Genomic DNA, 27574 nt, shown 5'->3' with positions numbered 1-27574 from the left:
TTATAAAAAAATACAAATGTTCTTTCACAGAGACGTCAGAACACCAACATTTTACAGGGTCCTCTTTAAAAGACTGGCAACTACATTTTCTAATTTACAATGTGGCAAATATGCTTTAAGTTGCTTTTAAAGTTTAAATACTTTTAAATAGACTCTTAAATAGACTAAAGCAAACACTGTAAGCAAACGACAGATTTGCAACAAAACACAGACGTATTATAGTAAATTACAGTTGACAAAATGTTGACATTCATGCAAAAGCTGTCAGAGAGTCTTTGGCTGGCAAACCCAACACATAGAAAGTAAGGCATACCAGTCTGATCAGCAGCAGTGGCGGAATGTAAAAAATATTTGACCATGTTTTCTGGTAAAGTCATTGTTCATGCTCTATTCAAGTATGCAGAGCCACGAATTGGGAAAGTTCAAGTAATGTCAAATAAAGATGCTGCTGTCAAGAGAAAACATCAATAAGTTGACTCTTGTATCACAAACAATGGTGCTGTTTTTGTTGTTGGAAAAGTACCATAATTAGGAGTCATCGTCGGTTTTTATGACATGAAACAAGGTGACATTAAAGATGACCTGATGTCCGTTATTCCAGGCGTACAGTGCTCTCTCTCTGACATTATAGTCAAGCATGGAGATGTGAGAGTACTGGTTGTGGAAAGGAATGTCTACGTATTCATAAGTTGAAGTCTTGGTGGAGTAAGCGTAGTAAACCTTTGCTCCTGACAAGTGCGAGTTAGTGATATACAGCGTCCCGCAGATCATGAATGACTCGCCTGCATTCCTTTTGGAGTACTCTGTGTTCCAAGTCTTCAGCACCTGCAGGGTATCAGGTTCTAGCTGAGCGATTACCACATTTCCAGCATTCTGATTGGTTGCGTACACAACCCACATTCCCAGTTCATCTGCCATGACATCAATATCAGAGTATCCCCCCCAAGTGTACGGATACATGTTGTGGAAGCCGGCGAATTCCAACGCTCGCTGGGCCAGCACACTGCCCGTCTCAAAGCTGTACTTGACGATAATGTTGCTCTGGTACTTGTTGTAGTAAAGGGATCCATTGTAGACGATATGATTGGTTCCCTCCCATTTAAATGGGAGGCTGTAGGTTCGAGAAACCACTCCTGCAACAAAGTCATCCATTGTTTTGAACTCGCGCACAATTTTGCTGTTGGTGTAGCTGTCCATATACCAAACCTACATCAGAGAGGATAAAGGAAATAGTTAGAATCAGATCTAATGAACACGTCTGCAACCATTAACTTCAGGGAGAAATTGTCTAGTCATATAGTTACTCTAGATGGTATTTCCTTGGCTTCTAGTTCTACAGTGAGGAACCTTGAAGTTATTTTTGACCAGAATTTATCATTTGATGCACATATAAAACTGGTTTCTAGGACTGCCTTCTTTCACCTTCGTAATATTACTAAAATCAGGAACATCCTGTCTCAGGGTGATGCAGAGAAACTAGTTCATGCATTTGTTACTTTTAGATTGGACCACTGTAATTCCTTATTATTGGGCTGTCCCACATATTCTCTGAAAAGCCCTCAGCTGATCCAAAATGCTGCAGCCAGAGTTCTGATGAGAACTAACAGGAGAGATCATGTTTATCCAGTTTTAGCTTCTCTTCATTGGCTCCTTGTTAAATTCAGAACAGAATTTAAGATTCTTCTCCTCACATATAAAGCTCTTAATGACCGCGCTCCATCATAGCTTAAAGATCTCATTGTAAGGTATTTTCTTAACAGAGCACTTCGCTCCCAAACTGCAGGTTTATTTGTTGTTCCCAGAGTTTCTAAAAGTAGAATGGGAGGTAGAGCCTTCAGTTATCAGGCCTCTCTCTTGTGGAATAAGCTGCCAGTAAATGTCCAGGAAGCAGACACCCTTTCCACTTTTAAGATTAGGCTTAAAACTTTCCTTTTTGATAAAGCTTATAGTCAGGGATGGCTCAGGTAATCCTGAAACATCCCATAGTTAAGCTGCTATAGGCTTAGACTGCTGGGGGACCTCATCTGTCACACCTTTCCTCACTTTGCTCTCTTTTTCCCCTGTTTAATTTCTCAAATTATATTATATACATGTGACATTATTGTGGTTATTAACGTATGTTTCCCTGTTCCAACAGGTATCCTTTGAATGGTGTTATGGTGTTTTTCCCCCCTCTTTTCCCTCTTTTCTGTCTTCTCAAACCCCAGCTGGTCGAGGCGGATGGCCACCCTTCCTGAGTCTGGTTCTGCCAGAGGTTTCTTCCTGTTAAAAGGGAGTCGTTCCTTTCCACAGTCGCCTCAGGCACGCTCAGGACGGGAGATTGGACTGAAGACAAGTTTAGGTGCAATCTGTTGGTTTCCTTAGCTAGGATATTATTTTTTCAATTGGCTCTATATGAATGAATTGGATTATGATTACAATGAATTGAATTCCAATTGGCTTGAATTGGACTATATTATTTAAGTGCCTTGAGATGACAATTGTTGTAATTTGGTGCTATATAAATTAAATTGAATTGAATTGAATTGAATTAACTCACTTATTAAACTCCTACTATGGTACCATAATCACCATTACATAATTCTCTATATCGTAAAATCGGATAGTCAGCTCTATTAGTTCATCAAATGTAACTGCTAAATTCAAATAAATGGCAGAGCTTTCTTTTTCCAGAGAGCACAACACAGTTACCATAAACACTGCACAGGCCTTTGATAGTAACCACTCTCCCCTACACACACACACACACACCCTCACACCCCACTTTCAAAACTCACCCTGTTGTTTCTGGTTGTTGCTAGAGGATCAGTCATCCATGCCCCAAAGCGAGTTCCAGATGTCTTTATTGTTACAGGTCCACTGATTTTCATTAATTTCCCACACGCTGTTAATAAAGAAATGCAGCGATAAGATGTGCTGGGGTGGGTTCTGTCTCTAACCAGATTTCTCAAGCCAATTTCATGCCTGTGCCACCACAAAGTGTGCCCCCTGCGCATACTAAAAAAAAAAAAGCATCAGTGGGAGGCAGTTTTATCTAACTTAAAGCATAACGCTGCGACTACTGTTTGCACCCAAATGCAACTCACATTTCTCATTTCTAGTTTGTGTGTCCTCTTTTTTTAGAGAACCTGAAGACTGAAAATACATAAAGCTCCTTCCATATACAGACCTCCTGCATCATATTTCCACTACAACAGATATTCTTCATAGTGCAGTTACAAACGCAAGAACCAAAAAAAAGAGGTATCATTCAATCAACTTTGGTTTTTCCCTCCCTTAATACAGGAAAATAGACTCCCTGAAAGCCAGCGTCAGGGTAGAGTTGGAGTGTAATTCCAAACGTGACCAGCATGACTGATTCAGGTGACAACTCCCCTGGAGAGGTTGTACTATGGTTGTACATCGTGAGGCCACAAAGTGCCTCCTTTTCTGCTCATTAAAAGGCAGTGAAGGAGGGCATATTACTCGCAGTTAATGCCTATGAGAGATTTCAGAACATTTTACTCTTGAAGGCCATTATTTTCACCAAACTTTAGAGGACTGAAACTGCTATAATCCGAAATCATCTCAAAAAAATAGAAATGGATCAATAAAACAATTGTATGCAAAAATGAATGTGTAGAATGTGAAATAAATTGATTATTTTTATATTTTAACTGAGTTAATTTAACTTTGTGTTGATATGCCACTTTATTATTAAGCTATTAATTGTTTACATATTTATTTTTTATCCCTATATTTATTTCTACATTATTTCTTTGCATTTCCCCAAAATTTGTTTATGAATTTCATAGTCATTTTACAAAGATTTTTTAATAAAATTACTGTACATTTTACCAATTTTCTCAATGTATTTGCTTCTTTTAATTTTCCTAGTTATTTCCCCAAGCACATTTATATTTGTTTACTTTTTACAGTTCTGTGTTTCCATTTTTACATTCATGAATGCACTTTTGCTTCATACTCTGAAAGACAACCTCTGTTTGCATAATGAAGCAGAAATTGATACAGGAATGTAAAAAGGAAACCTAAGAAAATGGATCTATAACAAATATAGAAAAAATATATAAATATATAAAAAATAATACCCAACCTCATTGTCAAAAAAGTGGATCCATTCATCCAAAAATGCAGAGTTAGAAATTTAAATTAATTTCACATTCCATACATTAATGATTTCATTCATTTATCACCCTTTTATTTTAGTGGCATATTAAGCATTTTTAATTGAGCCATTTATATATTTTTCTGGATTCATTTCAAATTACGTCAATTTCAGTCTTACGTACTGAACAGCCCACACAAGCTTGAATGAATTTGTATCTTTCTCGTTTCACAGGGACGAGATTTGGTGAAAACATAATTTAATCAACCACAGCTGCACCTTCGTTTTTTAAAAGGAAAAAATAACCAGGCAGACTGTAAAGGTTGAGGAGCAAATAAAATGTAGGAAAGTTACCTGCAATAATCCTTGGAGAGAATAAACATCGAACTTTTTAGTGACTCATACACAACTGAAACTACAAAGACTGTCAAGCTACACTTTTTATTTATGGATCCCTTAAGGTTGTTTTCTTCTGCTTTACCTGTCAGTAGAAAATTAGGGAAAATAGATGGTATGGCTGTGGCAATTTCTGGCTTCCTGCAAATATTTCTTGTGTCAACATTATTTATGAACTAGTACAATGTTGGTGCTATTTTTCAAAAAGACTTCAAAAACACTAAATTACTGCCCAGCATACATAAACAGTACTCACTTAGCTTGCCCATGCAGTTGCGGAGCCTGTTGTCCAGCCGCAGGACTCGCTGATAAAGCTCATCGTAGTCGTAGGCTCCGAGCTCCTCCTGGATACCTGTCAGCACCACGGATAGATTCCTGATCTCCTCCTTGAACTGGGAAATCAGAGCAGCATCCATCTTGTACTGCTCCAGCACAGGGATCAACGGCTTCAGCTCGTCCATCTTGTCGTTAAGCTCCTGCTGGGGCGACAGCAACACAAGCAGAAATGGGAAAAAGAGAGGTAAAAGGATTTGGATGGATGTTAAGGTCGGGAAGAGTCAAAACTACACATTGTTTGACAAGAATTTGACTGGGAAGGTTGTATAACTCTGCTTCAGTCCATGTTGAATATATGTGTCCATGAAAACAATACATAGTTGTTAGGTTATCAAAGGATTTCTCTAAATCGCTTGTTATTAAAACAAAAACTAGAAATAGGTCCAGTATCACTGAACATGAGATTGATCCAATTCCTGTTTTGTTCTTATGCAGTTTTCATGCAACGTGTGCATTTGTTTATGGGCAGCCATTGCCTTATTCCTTAGATTTAAAAAAAAAATTTTTTTTGCCATGTGAGTGGTTTTTCCATGCAGTTATTTTTCCAATTAATTTGAAGCGAAAGCAACTCTCAGCATGAGAGATACTCATGCTCCTCCATCAGCTGTCCAGTGCAATGCATACAGGGTAGCTAAAGCCACAAGACAATCTCTTGAAGCCTTTGTGGCACATTTATATCAGTAAACACAGACTCTTTCGTGGACTTATTGCCTCGTATATTTGAAAACCTTTTAGACTACCGGGGAAATTTGTCATGGTCTAAAATGGCACTTATGAAATCAGTGTTGCATAACCTCAATTAAGGTAAATTGATTGAAGAGATCAAATGAGCGTTTAATTAAACCTGGTTTTGATTAAAAGGTGCTTTTACAATACCTGGAAATTTTTTGCCATGATGGATTTCCTGTCATCTTCAATCTGCCTGAACTTGGTCCTCAGGCCCTTCATCTGGTTCTCCATCTTCATGACATACTGAAAATCCCTCTGAGTGCGCAGGTTCAGCACCTCGATGGACTGAGACATGTTCTGCACCTACAGTGAAACAAGTCATGATACACAATCCCCCAAACCGGGCTCCTTTGGGAGGCTTTGATAGATCCACAACACTGATTGGTTCTTAAATCATCACAGCCATAGTTACAAGTACTAAGCAGCAAATCTGGTGAATATTTTCTACATTCCTCTGCTTGATCACTTTTATGAGAAAAATTATAGACTTTTTTTCTTCTTTTTTGACAAATCAGATCTCATATTTGCAAAAACAAATATCAGTCCTATTCAAGGACCAGGTCAATCGTCAATATGGGTTAATAGCTAATAATGAAGACACGCGAGTAATAAATGGTGTTCTGTGATTTCCCTGAAGACCTTTCATCTTTCAAAGCCTCTCTCTGGTCTATAATCATTTTCAAGGCCACCTGGGAACAGAATGTTTTCGCCAAATTGATTCTTACAGTAAGCAGCCACACACAGCTGCACATATGCAAAGCTACCCCCCCCCCCCCCCCCTCCAATTTGTGTGTGAATTTGAGTGTGAGAAAATCTAGAAAATCCAGAATATTTTGAGGTAAGAGTTTCCTGCAACACATTCTGTAGTGACAGAAAACAGTGTCGATTAGACAGGTTCTCAGTGCTGTGCTGAAAATAAGTATTTATGTGTCTGTCTTTTTGTGTTTGTGGGACAGCGGTGGGATGGATGCAGGGGGTTGGTGATGGGACTAACCTTGAAACATTTGGCAGTAATACTTGCAAAACGGTTGGAGAGGGCTGTGTTCACACCACTAACCACATTACAAACCTCAAGGAATACTCAAATAGACACACAAGCTCACAAACAACAGACCCAGGCAGGAGGAAGACAGAGTAAAGGTATCCAACAAACCATTTTCTTTCATTTTTACCTGGTTCACTATTTCACCCACATTTTTGTTACTCTCAGGTCCAGGGAACAACAATGGCGCATGTGTTATGAAAGAGACTGTCCTTCTCAAAACGTGGCCATATGGCTTTTGTTTACGCATGCAGATACAGCAAATAATCACATTCAAGGAATATGTGACCAGAAGCTGTGAGAAAGATGAAAACTACGCCAAATAAAGTTGTGTTGTAACAACCATGTTGGTTTGTAACCCTAACTGAGGGAAGTTCATTTCTGAAACAAACCCCAAAGCGATGCTTTGCTGTGATCATTGTGATTACGTGTGACCATGGAGCAAAATGGCATCCCTGATGGTGACTGACGTATTTTAGACTTACCAAGTAACACGATTGCCTGAATTTTTGTCCAAGGTTCTTGAAAAAATAGTTGCAGTTCAACTTTGTGATCATTTACATAGAAATAATCTGTTTGAAGAGTTTCAGTCAGGATTCAGAGTGCATCATAGCACAGAAACGGCACTGGTGAAAGTTACCAATGATCTCCTGTTAGCTTCTGATAGCGGACTTGTTTCTGTGCTTGTCCTGTTGGATCTCAGTGCTGCATTTGATACGATCGATCACAGCATTCTGTTACAGAGACTTGAACATGTTATTGGGATTAAAGGAACTGCATTAGGCTGGTTTAAGTCATATTTATCTGATAGGTTCCAGTTTGTTCTTGTAAATGAAGAATCTTCCTCACACGTTGGAGTAAGTCATGGAGTTCCTCAGGGTTCTGTGCTTGGACCGATTCTTTTTACTTTATACATGCTTCCATTAGGTAACATTATCAGACAGCATGGCATACATTTCCATTGTTATGCTGATGATACTCAGCTGTACTTATCTATGAAACCAGATGAAACCAGGTTGGTCAGACTACAAGCCTGTCTTAAAGACATAAAGACCTGGATGACTCAGAACTGTCTGCTTTTAAATTCAGACAAAACTGAAGTTGTTCTCTTTGGACCTGTTTCTCCAGTTTTAGCTTCTCTTCATTGGCTCCCTGTTAGATTCAGAATAGAATTTAAGATTCTTCTTCTCACATATAAAGTTCTTAATGACCGAGCTCCATCATATCTTAAAGATTTAATTGTAAGATATTTTCCTAACAGAGCACTTCGCTCCCAAACTGCAGGTTTACTTGTTGTTCCCAGAGTTTCTAAAAGTAGAATGGGAGGCAGAGCCTTCAGTTATCAGGCCCCTCTCTTGTGGAATAAGCTGCCAGTAGATGTCCGGGAAGCAGACACCCTTTCCACTTTTAAGATTAGGCTTAAAACTTTCCTTTTCGATAAAGCTTATAGTTAGGGATGGCTCAGGTAATCCTGAAACATCCCATAGTTAAGCTGCTATAGGCTTAGACTGCTGGGGGACCTCATCTGTCACACCTTTCCTCACTTTGCTCTCTTTTTCCCCTGTTTAATTTCACAATTGATTTTATATACATGTGACATTATTGTGATTATTAACGTATGTTTCCCTGTTCCAACAGATATCCTTTGAATGGTGTTATGATGTTTTTCCCCCCTCTTTTCCCTCTTTTTTTGTCTTCTCGAACCCCAGCTGGTCGAGGCGGATGGCCACCCTTCCTGAGTCTGGTTCTGCCAGAGGTTTCTTCCTGTTAAAAGGGAGTCGTTCCTTTCCACAGTCGCCACAGGCACACTCAGGACGGGAGATTGGACTGAAGATACGCTTCGGTGCAATCTGTTGGTTTCCTTAGCTAGGATATTAATTTTTTGAATTGGCTCTATATGAATTAATTGGATTATGATTACAATGAATTGAATTCCAATTGGCTTGAATTGGACTATATTACTTAAGTGCCTTGAGATGACAATTGTTGTAATCTGGCGCTATATAAATAAAATTGAATTGAATTGAATTGAATTGAATTGAATTGAACATATGTTGGGCATGATTTCATGTCACAAAAAGGCAGTGCTAAGCTATTCCATCCAAACAAGGTTTTATGAGCCTTCAATTGAACATAAATTAAATTGAATTCATTCAAAGTTAAAAAAGAACTGCCATAGTTTTTTGACCTGAACACCTGCCTTACATTGTGTAAAGTCTTCTACCTGTAAAAGTCCCTGTCCCGTCGTATCAGGCAGAAGGATTTTAGCAGCAGAGCCTTTAAGTCCTGTGACATGTTTGGTTGGGCATCTGTGGATTGGACTTGTTTTTCCAGCATGTCCCTACAGATACTCAATGAAAAATGAAAAATGTTCGCATAGTGGCAGTGCTTATAGTGTGAATAGTGCACATTGTGCATGCAACAAGGTGGAGCTTGTGCTTCACAAACAGTCGTTCACACGAATGTAAGTTTTCAAGGTTTCCCAGGATAACATTGCCTTGAAAGAGTCAGTCAGAGATGAACAAAGGTGTAGAGACTCTGACACTGAGCTGAAATGAAACAAGTGGACACAGATGACCTCCACTTGAAAACAGTGGCACACAGTTAATAATGTGCTGCTAAAAGCCAACCTTAAACAAATGTTGTTATGCAACCCTGACATTTTATTGTGCAATTTAGAGACTGCAGTTCCAACAAGGAAATGCTTATTGTTTGCTTGTATGGGTATGAAAAAAAGACTGAAAGCACATGCTGACTTTTTGTATAAGGAGGAGTATCATACTAATAACAAGATACAAATAAAGAAAAAACAGTAAATGAATACATATAACTTGTATAGTCTTTACCAAAGAGCATGCATGCAATGTGTGGTCCAATGGAATGGTAAATGTCTCCCTCTGCATGTACTTGTACTACTGTACTGTACTACTCTGTGCTTACCTTCTCTAGTAGTTGGCGGAGCTGTCGGCTCTTGGCATCTCTAGAGCACAGGCTCTGTTCTGGTGCCACCACTGTGCAAATACAGCGCCCGTCAGCATCCTGAGCTGAGCTGTACACCTGCCATCCCTCCTTGGGACCGATAGTCTGCAAGTATGTACAAAAACACACAGAACATGCACTCTGAGGATAGAACCATATGATATGATTTCATAATCATGTGAACCATTGTAAGGCAATTCTAAACCTAGCAACAAAGACACGCTGCTACAAATTCATCCACTGTGAAAAAAACACTTGGACAGATCCCATCAGTGCTACAGACACACATTTCACCTCAGACAGGGATCACAGGTATGATGATACATTGATGATTATACAGATATCTGATTTAGTTTGTAAAGCAGGTAATTGGTAAGTGGAATTGAAATGTCCTCTTAATATTCAACCTGGGCTCTACTTTATATGATCTAAAGTGATGTTTAAGCAGTAAAACATAAATTAATTTGTAACATGCACTGTGCTTAACTGATAAAGAAGTGCTGGAAAGAGAGCAGAGGAGTTAAGCCTTTTGAACATCATTATTAGGCATGTGACTTTCCTCATTCTAAGACAATTGTCACATTTATTAATGTTGAAAACTATCATATTTAGTATAGTAAGAGAAGGTAGAAGTATGCAAAGAAGTAGTAGGGAAACGATGTCCAATCTTGTGCCTGGGTCAAAAATAATCAAAAATCATCCACATTATATATCATTCCTTTGCTTATTGCACAGCTGGAGGTTATTCATCATTTCAGGCTTGCATTCATCATTTCCTAGATGTGCTCACGCACTGCTATCCTGTCTGGTACGAAAAAGGGTAGTCAATCTTCGTCGTGGTAAAATGAGATTTTTCTGGATACATCTGTGTGTAATAGAAAGGTGATTGAAGCAAATAGGAGCAAGGCCAAACCCAACATACAACAATAATGTTTTGTATGTGTCAACATGACTTCTGCCTTCTGCTCCTGCTTGTGAGCAGTGTCGGGGCTGAAATGTGGAAGGGGCTGTTGTTTCCCTATGTAGCAAAAATCGATTTATTCTTTGTAGGATTTTTTTTTCCTACCCACAAAAGAGAGGTCTTGAGGCTCTGTATTATTTGTCATGATTTGTTGTTGTTGAAGTGGATGAGAACGACACCAAGGCCCTGTTGACACTGACTCGAATATTTTGCAAAGCAAACTTCTTCTTCCCATATCCACGTGTGAATGTAGTTTTTTGTCAGAAAAACTGAAATTTTTTAAAAACTCTATCCAATGGGAAGATTATTAAAACTCTGTTCTCAGTCCATCTGTATGTACATGATAAACAGAGGTTTTGGGCATGTCAGCTTACTTCATGCACTGTTGCTTTGTGTAATGAGCATCCACTGGAAAATTTAACAACAAATTGCGCCTACGTATCAATTTCTCTATTTTCCCTTATTTCGTAATATTGTGTCAAACAACAAGTTACTTAATTTTCTGTTCACACAAATGAATTCCATTTGTTTTGGTTTAGCCTTCACACAAAATCAGCTTACTAGGCATGCTCAGAATGCCTTTTTGTGTTTTGACATGACGTTAATGTGGCCTGCCATGATCATTTCAGTGTTTGTGGGGATTTCCGTGTCCTTGAGATGTTTTTTTCTTTTAACAGAGGGAAAAATATTAGTTTCAAGAAATGTCTGGATTTCTGTAGTTGAGCCCTAAAAGTGGGCACAAGATTGCCTTTAACCTTTGAAACAACTTCTCTTTAGCACAAGTATGACTTCAACTACCTCTCTAAATCTGAGTTACCCATTAATGAAAACTTGACATTAGCTTTAGGGATGTTATAAATCAGCAGTTAATTACTCACTGATGCTATTAATTAAATCAAAGAAAAATAGAACTGTCAGATTTTCTGTATGTCCTTGTTGTGCCACAGCATGCAGCTTTTTACTGTTTAATGAGATCATATTCAGTAAATCTCATAAGAATTGTAAACAAGCTAAACTCCCTGCAATCCATTTATGAAAAAAAAGGGGTTTGCTTGGCTCTGCCAACTGTCTCACTTATGTTGCTAAACCCCACAGCTTATAGATGGGGATTGAGGGAGTTGTGGAGTTTAGCTAGTTACCAGAGGCTCATGTTAATACTAAATTAGCATGTTAACTCAAGCTAGAAGCTGACTGTTCTGAAGCAGAGAGTAGATATGACCACTTTTGCTGCAAACGAGTAGCTCACTTATGCACTCACTGCAATTCTTCAACATGACAGAGGTTGAAAGACTGCTGTTATAATGGTTTTATAACCAAAGATAGCCATGGACAAGATTCTGACAGTGTGATATATGTAGGAAAACCTTCCTGCAGTGTGTCTGCTGCTAGAGCTCACATCTACTAACAAGCCTATAGCAGTGTAACGTGAACTAAAGTCTTTATCAGTGCGTCACTGTATAAGAGAACATAAAGTGCAGTCAAGCAAAGGAAATGTAACATGTGGAATTAAAAACTAAGAAGCAGGTCTGTTTAAGTTATCAGCTCAATGTGTCATCCAGCATGAAAGAAGTGGAGGAATCATTTTACCATGAGAAAGGATTGTCGCAGCATACATTAGTGAAATGGTGTCATGACACAGACAATCAAGGACTTCTGAGGTCTAGATACCTCTAAATGCTCATTAGGCTGTAAATGCTATAGTCAGACCGGAGGTTCAGGTGTAGGAAACCCAGAACACCCTCCATAAGAGTGTCAAATTAAAGTCTCTTATTACACTGGTTAAAACACCAATAACACCCACTAACATCTGGCTTCTGACTACAATGAGAAAGTATTTAATGAGTAGATAAATGGGAACATAACATCTGGATGTACCTGCAACTTGTAAATATAGGTGCTGAGCTCAGAGATATGAGAGTGGGAGCAACTCACTTTTTCCTCATACATATGTTTTTATATTTACCAACCTTAACGTCTCACATGGAGGCTCTGAAACAGAGAGCAATAAGTCACAGTGGAAAAGAGTTAAAATTGATTGATTTTATTTGTCTGCAAGACAGCTGGCAGCTCTCTCTCAATCTCCATGTGTGAAACTGACTTCTGCAGTCCAAAAGCCAAAAATAATGAACTCTCTCAGAAAGCTGGGTTTGTCAGAAACTTTAGTACAACACAGCCAGCAGAATACAGTGTAATGTCATCTCTTCATCTTATTGTAGTTGCAGGCTTGTTCCCTGGGTGGTGGTACAGTTGTAGTTAATGGATGGGTTCTGAATACAGTGTAGCCCTCTGAGTACTGAGGGTGAACATGATAAAACTGACAATGGGAAAGGATTTAGGTGCCCTGATTGAACTGTTCCAACTGGCTACTTTTGGTGAATTTTTTTTTCTTTCTTTTTTTTTGCAAAAACAAAAATACTGCAGAAGGTTGAACTTATTGTTCATATTGTTTGTAAGTCAAATTCCTGACCAACTCCATCAACATTCAGGGCCGAAAGTTAATTTGTTCAAAGGAATTGGTTCTTCCAAGCTCAACAGTCAGAGAAAACGATGGTAACACATACTATTAAAACTATTGTTTGTTTAGGTCATATCTATGCAAAATAGTAATAAAATGATTCAGACTTTTAACCAACACTGCAAATATTTATATGTGGGTAGGGTTAGGTATTTGCAGTGATACATCTCAAGAAAAAGAAGAAGGCTGAATTTGAAAGGGAGGGGCAGGGTTATGAATAGGAGAGGTGATTATGTAGGCAAACAAGAGCTGAAATAAACAAAGAAAATAGGAAAGTGCTGACAAAGAAGTACAGAGCAGCTCAAAGACAGCAAACGTAAGATGATTAGCTGAGGAGTTCACTGAACATGTACTGAGAAGAGAATGAGCATAACAAAGAGCTGCACTACCCATCTCTTACAGACTGATTGTTCAGTGTCTGATAAAAAGTCCCAGACAAGCAATACATGGCACCACTGATGTTGGAGACTATACTCATGTCAATATAAGTGTCAGACACGATGTATCCAACTTAGCGGTTGCATTTTACTTACAAAGCCATGTTGCTGATGAGGAACGACTATTTCTTCAACACTTTCTGTCTCTCAGTATGTCAGATAGGAAAAGATCAGGCTCCAGGGCAACGATAGTTTCACAGAGCTGCACGCCAAAGTCTAGTCATTAATCATCCCTACAAAACAGCATCCAGCAGCTCAAAGCTGTCCCCCGCCACCCTGCAGAGTTTTGCCCTCTGCAAAGGCATCAGACATAAAGCACACGGCACTGCATGAATGGTCACACACATTTCATCCTGCACACACAAAAACATAACTGGCAGCCAACCTTCATTTTCCCCCAGTTGTTCTTCTTGATCTCCCAGTCTATGTTTGCCAGGGTTTGGCCCATGGGTTTTGGAAGGCTGATATACGCCAGTCATCGATATTTTTACAGTGAGTTTGCCTACAGACACGGTTTTCTGCCACTTGAATTAAGTCTTCAGTCAACAGTGGAAACCAATCCTGAAAAGCATCTTTTGCGAAGGATGACAACATTTTAACAATTTAGACACAACTGTCTCTGTCACAATATTTTTCTCTGCAAACATTCCATCACTTTATTTGTAGTTTGCTACCAGCCCATTAAAATAAAGGTTTAGCTAATTCTGTAGGTTTTTTTTGCACAACTGTTCACGACACAAGGTTCTCCACAACCTCCCACTCTTGGAGTGAGTGCATGTTTGCTAGTTACATGCTGCATTGAGCCTGTAACAAAACAGGAAATTCACTTAACAAATGAAAAAAAAAAAAAAAAAAACATATTTCATCAGTCAGAGTAAATTTTAATTAATCTACAGAATAATAAGTAGAATGATGTTTTGGGGCATCATTTTAATCATGTCATGGTAAAAAATAATTAAGAAATTTAATAAAGAATAGGATTAAAATAGAAATTAGTATCTGCACGGGTATGCTGACTTCCCTCTGTCATTCAGACAAGTCTCTTTCTCTGTTTAGTGTTTCTTGTTATATTTCTGATTTTTAAATTAAGGATGTTCCACTTATTGTTAAGCCTCTGTTGTTAAAATGAAAGAAAACTGTTTTCACATCTTAATCCTTTTAGAATGGTCTATGTTTTTACTTATTTTTTAGCGTAATCTGAAAATAAGTAACTCAAGTATACATCTGTGTTCTGACCTCAAAAGCAAGAAAATAAATACATAAAGTAGGCCCACGAAGGTAACAGGGTGATTAAACAGTTTTACAAATGATGGCCTGCAAGATTTCCAACTGCCTTCGACATCCAACAGTTATGAAATAAATAACAGTCCTCAGACAAGTCGGATTTATTTAAATCAACTGTTTTCTAAGTTGCAACAGGGTTATCTAGCTTTTATTCAAAAATAAAGATCTTGATAATATTTGGCTTTCATCATACCACCTGACTGAATTACAGCTCAAGCCTCGTAAGCCTCACCAAGGTCCAGCATGACATTTACAGTAACATATATTCAGACTGCCAATCAGGCCAGCAAAAACTTTGGAAAAGACAGGAAAAGAATGGAGTTTTAATGATCAATAAGAAAAAGTTGAGACTGTATAGAAGAAAAAAACAGTTTGAACCAGCAACATTTTAGTTTTTTTCTCATCAACTCATCCCTCAGACGGCACTGCAACAAGAAAAGTCATTCATCAGTATCTGACATGCCCACATTACTACAGTGGGGAATCTTCCAGTCACAGTTCCAGTCACAAACGGCGCTTGAAACTTTGCTGTGCAACAAAGAAACCTTATGATCAAAGACACTGATGCAAATTTCATCAAAACAATGCAAAACCACACACTGCACACATTACAGAGGCACGGCTGCAGAAGAAAAGCGTGTCGATGATAAACAAACCTGCCCACTGTGCCCCCAATCGAGAATGTGTTGAGTCTTTTGTAACAAAAAAGTGTGACAGTGTTGACCCTGTATTGTTGCACTCCTTAAGACATGATTGCAGGAAGAATGGAACAAAATAACACCGGAAATATTTCATCGCATGGTATCCTCATCGCAGTGGGTGTCTCTTTGTGTTGTGAAAAGAAATGGAAACATTACAAAGCAGTAAAACCACAACTGAACCCCCCATTAGGGGCTGCATGGTGGTGTGATGGTTAGCACTGTTGCCTCACAGCAAGAGGATTCCAGGTTCAACTTGGGGTCTTTCTGCGTTGAGTTTGCATGTTCTCCCCATGTATGCATGGGTTCTCTACTGGTACCCTGGCTTTCTCCTACTGTCCAAAAACATGCATGTTAGGTTAGTTGGTGTTTCTAAAATTGTCCTTAGGAGTGTGTGTGTGGTTATTTGTCTCTGTGTGGCTCTGTAATGGACTGACAACCTGTCCAGGGTGTACCCTGCCTTTCACCTGATGACTGCTGGGATAGGCTCCAGCCCCCCCAGCAACCCAACCAATGGATTAAGTGGGTATAGAAAATGGATGGATGGATTTTGTCCATTATCATAGTGTGGATTGATGTGTTTTTTTTTTTTTTTTTTGCAATACTTGCAGTTTCTAACAGTCTGCCAGCTGCACGCACTTTGGAAGAAACCTTTGAAGCGGTGTTAAGGGCTCTCAACAACAGATGGATGGATGGATGAATGGATTGTCTATCTAAAGTCTGGTGAAGCTTCCTGGGATGCCTACAGGATACATGCTGATGTTTTTAATCATGCGGTTAAAAACCATTGCACTGAAGTATATGGAGATAATAATGCTTCACCATTTGAACTGTAACACGCTTCCTAATTTCTGCAGCTCGCCTTTCGTGTCATCAGTAGTTGAAAGTCATTACGTCCTATAAGAGTGTTATATTGTTAAGTTTAAATTAGTTTGGATAAGAAGTGGTCCAAGTGGTAACCCTTTCTTTCTACTAATGAATAAACGCACTATAATTGACTGGGGCAAGAATCTTGAGGAGTTGAGATTTTAGCTAATGACTGTTCATTAATCACAATCACATTTGCTTGTGCTAAAATGATGCCTAAGTATCACTGATTAATTCTTTAATGTAAACATTTCTAAAACATATCTTCTCTTGCCAATAAAACATGTTTGTGAGGGTACCATCAGAAATGTCTCCATTCTAGTGGAGTGGAAGTGAATGGATAGGATAATATAGGTGATGTGGACTAGATTAAGTCAATAAACGTCATTGGAATAATAGTCATAAGATCCATATTACTTCCTTTGTTCTTACCTACAGTTGTAAGCAGCTATAAAACACAGTTGAAAGACGAGTGGTAGTAGGTTGTGTTGCTTCTTAGGTCACTTGTTGTAAAAACAGTATTTTTTAACCCCAAATCACAGCACTTAAAAATTCGATGTTGCTCTTTTTCTTTTTCTTCCTTGCTCTCTGCATGCAGATCCAGAAAAGGAATGATTCTATTCAGAGCTAAACAGATCTGCTTTAGCTGCTGCCATGATTCCCAGCAAGTCCGTAGCTGGCTGCCTGCACCGAATGTGTTTCCACCCTGCTGAATATAGTCTTGGACTCTTGATGTAATTTCTTTACCCATTTTAGATTTGCTGTGCTGCAGCAGTATCAGTCTGGCAATGTGTGGAAATCCTCAAAGGATTACCAAAGGTGAGATTATGGGGAAAGGGAAAAAAATGAAAAGCTTGTCAGTGGCTGGGGCAGAAACCAATCTGTTATAAATACAGTTTAAATTAATGGTGAGAGGTAAACCCTCAATTCCCTCAATGAGCTGCCTGGGGGCCACAAATAGTCTAATACTGATAAGCTGTCATCAAAGTTTTGTCACACTGGCATAAAGTATGGAGTTGTGAGTAGATTAAGTGTCTAAAGTTGCACCGCCATCCTCACTATGCTGAGTCATAAAAGAAGAATAGTGATAGCTTGGAAATAACACCGTCACATGCTTTAACCTTTGTCACCATTAATTCTGTCTGCTACATAGTACACTCTCTCAATCGAGTCCATTCACAAAACAGATGTCTTGCATAGAATCTACTGTTTATTTCAATAGAGTTATAGCAATGTTCTCATTTATGTTAAAACGTCATTCTATATTCTTACTTTGCCAGTCTTTAAGCTTAAGAAATAAGGTTTAAACTGACACAAAGCTGTAATATTTAGAGAGAAATTTGGGCAGCAGAGATGCCAACAAAGCTAAATCTCACATCACAATAATGCTGCCATCTTGCCTGCCACAAGTCAGAGACCTAAACAGATGCTATCTCACCAGTCATCTATCAGCCTGTCCAAACAAAAAGCCACCAGGGTATTGGGAAGCAAGTGGAGTGGAATACACATGTCAGTACTGTAACTGATGATCATACCGCTTAAACGAGTTAACATTTTAGCTCTAATGGCAGGAGGAAGATGAACTTGCATGTGCAGCCAGCTCTGTAACCAGAAAGATGCAGACATCGGAGACAGCGGTGACAAATGGTAACACCCATAAGCACAAGAGCAACAGCACTGGCAGCAATACTCCTGTGGCCAAAAAAGTCCCAGAAAGATCCTGCCAAAGAGATGCTGAACACTATAGAGTGAGGAAAAAGACACAGCACAGGAGAGGGCCATCCTCTGTCAGATGTGACTGTGGTGAAAGACATGCGGGGAGATTAATTTCCTGGGGGCGTGCCACCTTCTTGCCTTTTCTGACCCCAGCAAAGAGAAAATTGAATAGATAATTTTGCAGGAGCTTGGCAAATTCTGCCCCAGACAGGCTCTGAATGAGCAGCAGCAGTATTCTTTTCACATCCTCGCACTTCTTCTCTAGGGTGTGCTTCAGTGAGTCTTCAGCCTGAACAGGACAACATGTCAGTCATAAGCACCACGGAGGATGACAATGAAATAGTCATCAAATGTAATTGGTGAAGTATTGTCACTGGACAGCTCCAGGCCAAAACCAAATGGTATGTGCATACACATGCAGAATATAAAACAGCTGTGACAGAATATGTACAAAAACTTGTGTTGTACACTTTAATAAAGCCAGGCAACGATGGACATCTTTGTTCTTTTATTCCTTATCAGAAGACAACCATCTATATTAAACAAATGTTCTTAAGTAAATAAGCTTAGCGAAGAAATACCATGCCAAGATGGTCTATTTGATAAAGTTTCAAACAATAATATTTACACATTACTTTTGCCCTATAGTTGGAATTGTATTTTGTGGTGTAAGTAATACTCAGGAGGGGGTCTGCCAGAATAAGAACCCTACTTTAATTGATGGCCAAATTAAACCTGTGTCATTAGCATGCATATGTCTTGACAGTGAGTCTGGATATCTGAAAAGTGTGAGTGTGCTCATTAGTTCTGCATGATAAGTAAAATGTTTGAAAATGACACTGCTACCATATCAATGCCACAGACTCTGCAGACCCAGACATGGTCCCATTTCACAGAATGTTGCAGCAAAGGTCGTTCACCTGATTATTTCTTGCTCTTTCGTGTCCTTTGAAATTTCTCCCTCTAATTATGCTCCTCAGCAGTGTTAGTAGTGATGTTAAAACTGCAGCAAAGCCTCTTAACTACACCTCCGTACTAATGTACTGTAAACGCAAAAGAGCCTGTGCTGCTTTTAACTATTAGATAACATCACATTAATATGGGCAGTGCATTTCAGGAGGTTCTTAGAAGTTACATAGCAATTTATTCGCTTTAATTACTTTCCTCTCCTTACTTACATTTTCAGTTAATTGATTCCCTAATTCATAGAATGCCTTTCAGCAACTTTCTGAGAATGTTCCTAAACTTGTTGCTTCAAATATAATCAGACAGAGCATGAGCAGTCCTGTGACTATACAGCACAGCTTGCTAACAGGCTTGTGAATTATTTCAGGTTATCTAAGGCTATCTAATGCTAATTAACAAATTAGTAATTTTTATGTTTTTATTAAATCAGTGGGGTACAATAAGGAAGAGCTTATTTGTTTTTGAACAAATAATACTAAACTGTGTAATTAAACGTTAGATACTTTCCATAAGGTCAGGCTGCTAGCTAAATACTAAATACTTTGCTTGCTTAAAAGTCCTGTCCACTGCTCACTATGTGCATGGGCTTTTTGACGACAAGAACATTATTCAAAACAATGCAAGCATGTTCACAAAGAAACATGCTTGTCTAGCTGCATGAGGCACTCCCAACAAGGCTAACCATGACTCAAACTCAGCGGAGAAGATTGTGTCCTGCCAGAGTGGGGAGGGTGGTTGAGGGCGGCAAGCGCTGTAATACAATGTAATAACACTGCAATGTGTTATTGTGGAGTCGGAATTATCTTATGTCTTCTAATAGCACTAAATGTCTCTGCAGATAAGCTAGTTTTGAATTTTACTTTCAGCCACCCCCACTCAAGCACTCACTCTGCTTTGCAAAGTATCTTGCTTATTTTGTAGAGTAAGTGACATTTATTTGTAGGGATATTTTAGGTCCAACAGTAGCAGTAATTTCTCTTGCAATTTTTTATACGTCATTGCTCTGCCTTCTTTAGCAATAATTGTCCTTATGTATGAAGTTTTTTATCATGTACTTGAGACTAAGATAACTGATTTGGAAGCTCTGACGCACAGCACCAAACAAAGAGCCCATAGTAAAGCAAATCCAGTCCACATTTTAAATTGATGTCCCTCACTTTGCACACACCAGGCTGTCAACACATTAAAACAAGTTATTTGCCAAAGCAACAGGTTTGATCTGATATAAGTTTGAACAAAAGTGGTTCACTGTTCCTGCCCCCAGCTGCTCCTATTTCTTTCCTATTTCTTTCCCTTCTCTTGATTCTTCCTTAATCATGACTCCAGCTCTTAGTAATCCTACATCTCCTCGACTGTAGATTGCAGTCCTCAACTTAAAAACTCTGCTCGAACTCATCACTCAGTCTCAATCTGGCAATTTGTGAGTTTGAAGGCACATTATTATTCTTATTCTAAAATGGCTGGCTGCTCTTTGTCCTCTTCTGACCAGATACTTTCGTACTTCTGACCATTGAGGTCTGGATTTTTTATGGCTCTCTTCTGCTAACCTGGACTCAGGAAACCACTTTCTGGACCTCGTTTCTGGTCGTAAAGTCTTTTTTTTTTTGCTTAGGAACCTTCCTAACTCATTGAAATGACTGGGGAGTGGCAGTCATGGTAAGTGCTGTTTAAATGAACCTCGAAACCTTTGCCTCTCAGACCTCACTAGCTGGCTTTTTCTCCACCTCATATCCTTGTGTTGATCTTTATTGTAGAGCAGATGCACAGCCAACTCAATTGACTGTTTGCTAAACCAAGATCCAGAACAGCCATTTTTATTGAAAGCCTAGCAAGGGATACAGGCTTGTTATGCTTTGGATTTCACCATGTGCAGAAGCTGTGTGAATGGGGAATAAAGTAAGACCATCTCCGACCATTGAAATACAGAGGCTTAAGAGCAGTGCAAAGAGTAGTTGCTGACGTGCTCAGAAGCATGCCGGCCTTATCCAGACTCTAGCTGGCCAAGCTGGTTAGCTTCCTGTTGGTCCCATTCTGACTTTCCCAGTGTTTTTGGAGTATGGAATAAATTTATTTTGGAAGAAATCCTGACAGTATAAAGTAACATTTTGGGAGTAGACACTATTTTATAGTGTCTCCTTATAAAAAAAAACTGTAAATGGGGAAGATGTGTATTACTTTCCAAACATGGATGTTTGGCCTATCCAACAAAATCCCACCAATGGTTTTCCTGCTAGCTTGGAGCTAGCGTAAAATAGACGACTAACATCATGAGAGCTGTAGCCTGTTCTGTTGGATTTTCTCAAATGAACACTTCATAACATTCTGATCTTAAGATTAATTTGACACTGTTAATGTTGAGGACTAACCAGTTCCACCCTGTAATACAAGAAAGTAAAGTGACGGTAAACACTAAAAAGCTAGCTTAAATCTCTCTTTCTAATTTACTGTTTACTCAATCAACCTGCCTGTTACAGCTTAATAATAATGTCCATGATACACAGAAAATGGAACTGAGAAGATTGGGTTTAACAAACAATAACTAAACCAAAACATTTTGTGTCTTTTCATAAACACATGCTTATTTTATTAGTTGTCTCCTTAATTTGACTTAAAAAAGACTAAAACATGCTCTAGGTTTTAGCATCTGTATAATTCTGTCAGTGCTTATAGCTGCTTAAAATAAAGAAGCATTTTCAGCTTTACTAGTGAGAAATTAAAATATCTGATTGCTTTATTACAGTATATATTTGTGGAGAGCACAAACGCTTTCCTCTCAAGTCCAGCCTTTCTGCTGTCATCAAGTGATATGTATTTGATATGGAGACCACTTGGGCTGTAATTACAGGGGAACAGTGAAAGAGCTGTAACTGTGCCCCCGGTAGTTTCAACATCATGTCTCAACTCTTGTAATTATGCCCAGACTTTTTATTAACTGAGCTGTATTCACAGTCAAGGGAGAGTTGCTTTAAAGGGCCCAAGTCGTTGTATATAAAGAAACTACATCTGATAATACCACCATATTCATGTATCAGTTTTTGCTTTGTTTGAAAATCTGCATATTTGATGTTGTCCCTGCTGGAAACTGTTGTGAGAAATATGAAACTTTTATAATCACTAAATGATAGTGTGCATATGTATTTGTGTACCCATATTATTTACCATAATATGGTGTCTGTGCTTGACAAATTTCCTTGACTGTATCATACATTCATGCTAATGAAAGTGTAAAAAGGACATCGAACACAAAATAAATGATATAAGCTCCAGGGAGGCAACCCCCCTCTGAATGTGGATGTGCATGTTATCCCTAAACCTTTTCAGCCTTGATCAGTTTGATTATGGGACCCGAAAACTTTCAATAGGAGCTGAAGCTGAAAACTGCATCTCTTTAAACTGGCAAAACCGGCACTGCTTTTTACAAATGGTCTTTGTGTTTGAGTGTAGGTTCACAAGGCTAGGTGCATGCTTGCCTTCCACCTACCCACACTGGCTAACAAAGAGGGCAAGTGCCTACACAAAGCTCCATCCCACTGGTGCTGGTGCAGAAACTGTACAGAATGATTTGAATTGTTCATGCTGCTGTTGTATTCAGTGCAGCCATGTACATTATTTGTTATTCACCCACCAGGGTGCAAACAGAAAAAAGTGAATAACATTAAATTCTGAGGGGTTTTTTAAAGCAGAAAAAAAAGAAAAAAACATTTCATGCTCTTTAAAGCGATGCCTTCATATAGAAGTGATAAACACAAGCACATGTTACACTGAGTTGCCAGCTATTTTGATTGTTTAAGTAATAAAACCTATACAGTGTTGTGAGAAAGTCTTGTGACCTTTCATGCAGTGTCATTGTTTATCAAACTAAGAACTAACTTATCAAAAATAAGTACAACTCATGTTTCAGGAGTTTGCAGGAATCATTGGCTTGTAAAAAGCTTCAGTAGCTTGCAAATCCTTTCATGTATGATGTCATCAGTCTCTGACATGCCTAGAGCAATTTTGTCTCACATTTTTTGGCTTTGATTGGACCATTGCAACACTTTATTTCTTCTCCTTTTCAGCCATTCTGTTGTAAAATTTTCTGCTGCGCTTTGAATCATTGTCTATTATTGCATGACCCAATTTTGGCTTAGCTGCAGCTGTCAGATAGATGGCTTCACATCTGAGTATGAATTTCATGGTTGTTTTAGGGTCTGCCAGGTACCCAAGTCTGTTGGCTCCAAAACGAGCCCAAATCATCACCATTCCACCACTGTGCCTAACAATTCATTTGAGGTGTTTGCGCTAATATGCTGTGTTTGCTTTTCTCCAAACACATTACTGTGCATTATGCCCAAACATCTCCAGTTTGGACTCGTCTGTACAAAGAACATTGTTCCACAAGTCTTGTGGTATGTTCAGAAGCAGCTTTACAGACTTAAGTTGTGCTGTCGTTTTCATTTTAGAGAGGCAATTCCTCCAAAAACTTTCTTACTGTAGAATGATGGACACAATGGTCTTATAATCCTTTTTAGGTTGATGTGCCGCAGCAATTGCTTCTCTAAATGCATTGCTGATGTTTTTCTTCCTTAGCATTGTGTGAGCACACACCTAAATACAAAATTTCTCACGCTTTGTGAAAGATCATATAATCAAGAGCATTTCATTAGCAGTATCTGGCTGCTACTTACCCTCTTCCTATGGAAGCAGTAAGAAAGTACTTCGTTTTTCACACACTGCTTCAGCATTTTGGCTTGGTTTTGTTGAATAAATAATGATACAGTATACTGTGTCATTAGTCACTGGCATTGACGAGGTTAGTATACCCCTACATTTGTTACGCCATACAAAGATCATATTCATTATGGGTGGCTTTTATCAGAGCTTTCTTTATGGACAAACTCGTGGAAGCAGACTTATTTAAACCTTCAATATCTGGTGCATGTTTTGGTTGCGGGCCCTCGAAAGGCCTTGGGAAGACAGGAAATGAATGCAAGGGATTCAAAAAGATTTCCAAATGATTTTAAATAAATTAGAAGGAAAATAAATTCCTCTATTAGTAGCACAGACTTCAAGGGCTGACCCTTGTGACCAGGGCTGACCAACCCAGCACATTCAACCTAAAAGCACAAAGAAATGGTCAGTCTTCAAAACTTAGAGTGACTTCTTTACAGAATCTGCAGGCAACTCCAGTAGCTTTTGGTGTCTGAGTACATAAATCTACAGTAATCAGATTTTGCATAAATTAGACCCTCATGTGGTGGGGTGCCATAGAAATATCTCCATGTTCAAAATGAATATTTAGTATAAAGCAAAACTTTTGTTAGTTATCATTGAAATAAAAACAAGGTCTTTTGGAATAATTTGTTCTGGACAGATTGGTTAGAGATCACATTAATAGAAGACATCTTTGGTACAGACATTTTTTTTTCAAGAAAGGAACCTCTTGTGAAACACAGTGGTAGTGTTACGGTTCTGACTTGCTTTGCTAAATGAATGACTGTGCATGTTGCATTCATTTTACTATTAATTGTGCATCATATAATCACACATATCTCTATTTCTAATGGCAGAAATTTAGCTTGAAGAGGATCTGTCAACATGGTAAAAGAAGTTGTGTCGTCCAATGGAGGGCAAAGCAGTAGTCTTCTCTTGTAGCTGTATTTAAGGAAAACCACTATAGTCAGTGGTTCAAAGTAAATCAAATGTTTGCAAGAAAAAAAACATGTCAAAAAGCCAATCATTTCATGAGATTAACTGATTTTACACATGACTGGATGAAGAAGAATGAAGGTCTGGGATTTACTCTGAGGAACTGACAGGAGTTTGTTGTCTGCATGGAAACAGCATGGAACAAAATAGCACATAACATAGCAACCAAATTGCAAGTCTTTTCATAGTCTGAATACTTTTTAGTCACTCTATCTACTGTTCAGGTAAAACAAAAACACATTACAATGTATGGGCATGCATACAATTTTTTTGTGAGATAAAATATGCACAAAAAGGAGAGTCACAGTGGATGCCAATGTTTCCACATGCTAAAACATGCAAAAGATAACTGAAATAAAGCCAGTGTGAGTCGCAATCCAATATAAAACAGAATTTCTGCTCAAAATTGCTGTGATTTTCTGTGACTTCTGAGGGATAAATATGTCTGCTGAATTTTAACCAGGCACTTGAGTTTTGGCACCAGTCTGACGTCAGACTCCTGAAGTCTATTAAAACTGTCCTTCTCCTTCAATCAATATGTCTTCCAGGTGCAGAATATTAGGTGTAATGATAAAACGCAAATTCCAGTCATAACTTTGATCAGGATGAGAGTAACTCGGTGCCGTTAGCAGTGGCTGTGTAATTACCTGGCTGGCACAGACCATAAGGAAAACCACACTATGCAAATATTTAATTTTCCCAAAAAGGCTCTTCAGGGATCTGTTATGTACACTGCAGAGGTAATAGCTGCCAAACTAGATCATACCACACAGGGACAAAGTAAATCCATACCATTAGCCTTAGCTTTAACCTCCAAATCCAGGAACGTGGTTGTAAGAGGTTATCTTTAAGTTGCTAAACCCAGCCTGTGGGTCGACTGTGGGGGTGTGTAGGGGCTGGACAAAGACATAAATTTCGGTGCCAAGAGGTAATGACTGCCCCTTCTCTGAACAAAGCCTCCTCTAAAATGTCTGACAGGCAGAGTGACAGCTCAATAATTTCCTGCTTAGTGTAATACCATAAAAGGTTTGCCTTCTGAGATAAGTTAAAACCCTGAGGCTGAAAGGCCTGCAAGCAATTTGCATGCAGCTCTTGATAAAGCAATATCTCATATTCCTCCATGCAGCGATGCATTATGATCACAACCAGATGAAAGATACGAATGGATCTTATACGTGTGTATACAAACACTAAGGATGCACAGAGATGAATGTTTTCACTGTTGGTTAATCTTTCTGTTCTGCTTTCTTTGTGAATTTATTTATGAAGACCTCAAAAATAACAAATCTGAATGCATTTAAATCGTGTCTCTGTACAGACACCACCCAAGAAACAGCCTTTTGAAATAATTTGTTAACAAGAAAAACAGAGTCCTCTCAGCTTAGAAACTGTAACTAATATTACCCCTTGATAAATGGCAAAGAATGAGCTGATTAGCAAATCTACCATGTTAATTTTTTTCTGTCAATGTATAGATGAACGAATTCCCCAAATGTATCTGGAATTGAAGATCTTGTCCTTATCAATAAAGCACCATCTTCTATTGAGTATATCCTCCACAGCAACATTACACAGAGCACAGTGAAGGTTCAGAAAACAGCTTAAAAAATAATTAATGATTTTTTTCCTTTTCTGCGGGGCTCTGCAAAACCAGAGAGGTTGTGTAGCGATCTTTCAGCACCTGAGAGTGGACAGCTCCACATCATCACCTCCAGAAGACCCTGAGCTCCAAGAACCCACATTGCTTTACACATTAATCAGAGGCAATGAGTTTCACTCCTTGTTATTCTATCTATCTTTGGTATGAACTGCGCATGCAACTTAGAACTGCTCAAGGTTAAGCACAAAGATAAACAAAAATTCGGACAGGAACATTATTAAAATTGACAAAAGACTGACTGCCTTTTTATGGTGGATGATGAGGTCATGACACAGAGACATGTTCCATCTACGCAAAAACCCTGCATGGAACAAGTAGAAATTATGTTTAGAGCTTATTCTCATCACCTATTAGGCAGACAACAGAGGATAGCCTTTGATGAAATACTAAAATATCTACATCCACAAGTGGCAAAGACAATGAGCAAATGTGTTTTTTATTTATTTATCAATTTTTTTTAATTCAATTAATTTACAAAGAAACCACTGTTTTTTGCAGAAGGAGTTACATAGTAAGGGCTATTCATGGAGAGTAATTTCCACGAATTTAAGGTTAACGTTAAAAGCCCATATATGTGAACATTTCTTTACATGCCCAACCCAACAGGAGGTTACAGTCCATATTTGTAACTACAATATAATACTCATGTAATGTTCAAAGTTTCCATTGATCTTTATGGGAAGAAGTGCAGCTGGGTGAGGTAAACCTACACCGAAGTATTGTGCCTTCAGTGGAGTTTTAAAGCGAAATATCTAACCATTAAATTACGGGACTTTTGAGTGAAATTTGGAATACCAAAAAAAAAAAAAAAAGGAAACAGTTGAACATATCATTACGGGGATTTAGTAATAGAAATTATTGTAAATCATCCAGCTTTGATACAACAGCTGCTCATAGAGTGTACTGTAGTTAGCGTCGTTCCATTGGAACAAGTGTCAGGAAGGAAATTAAAGGAAAATGCAAACTCACCATAGAGGGATATAATCCGAAGATGGTGAGGGAGAGGAGCGGGTACAAGACGCTCAAAGGGACCCGCATTCTGGCGGGCTCCGGGCAGCCACTTTTCTCCAAGGTTCAGTCCTTTAACATTGAGCTTCTGCCTCAGCGTGTTTGCTTTTATGTCTGTGGAACCGCAGGGAGAGCGCTCTGACAGCGGCACAGAGAGCACGCGTTCAGCGACATCACACCCACCGCT

General features: G+C 38.7%; 1 protein-coding gene across 1 annotated transcript; it reads right to left on the bottom strand.

The window, feature by feature from the left end:
- Window positions 1–27574, bottom strand: olfm3a (olfactomedin 3a). Its single transcript, XM_072378344.1, has 6 exons — window positions 27349–27574; window positions 9549–9692; window positions 5714–5869; window positions 4758–4977; window positions 2778–2884; window positions 1–1206 (listed from the first exon to the last, which is right to left on the bottom strand). Exons 1-6 carry the CDS (start codon window positions 27415–27417, stop codon window positions 529–531), a joined length of 1374 nt encoding a protein of 457 aa, XP_072234445.1. The 5' UTR covers window positions 27418–27574; the 3' UTR covers window positions 1–528.

This window comes from Leuresthes tenuis, unplaced genomic scaffold (genome assembly GCF_036924035.1).
Source record: "Leuresthes tenuis unplaced genomic scaffold, fLeuTen1.0.hap1 SCAF_24, whole genome shotgun sequence".
Taxonomy (NCBI): Eukaryota; Metazoa; Chordata; class Actinopteri; order Atheriniformes; family Atherinopsidae; genus Leuresthes; species Leuresthes tenuis.
Note: the sequence above shows the minus strand (reverse complement) of the source record. Positions and strands in the feature narration are given on the sequence as shown.

Excerpts from the sequence above, each read along its gene's own strand:
- olfm3a (XM_072378344.1), bottom strand. The coding sequence starts at position 27,417 with ATGCGGGTCCCTTTGAGCGTCTTGTACCCGCTCCTCTCCCTCACCATC. Across the intron at positions 4,978-5,713 it reads TCATGGCAAAAAATTTCCAG|GAGCTTAACGACAAGATGGA; the intron begins GTATTGTAAAAG and ends TCGCCCCAGCAG. Across the intron at positions 2,885-4,757 it reads CAACTGCATGGGCAAGCTAA|CGTGTGGGAAATTAATGAAA; the intron begins GTGAGTACTGTT and ends CTTTATTAACAG.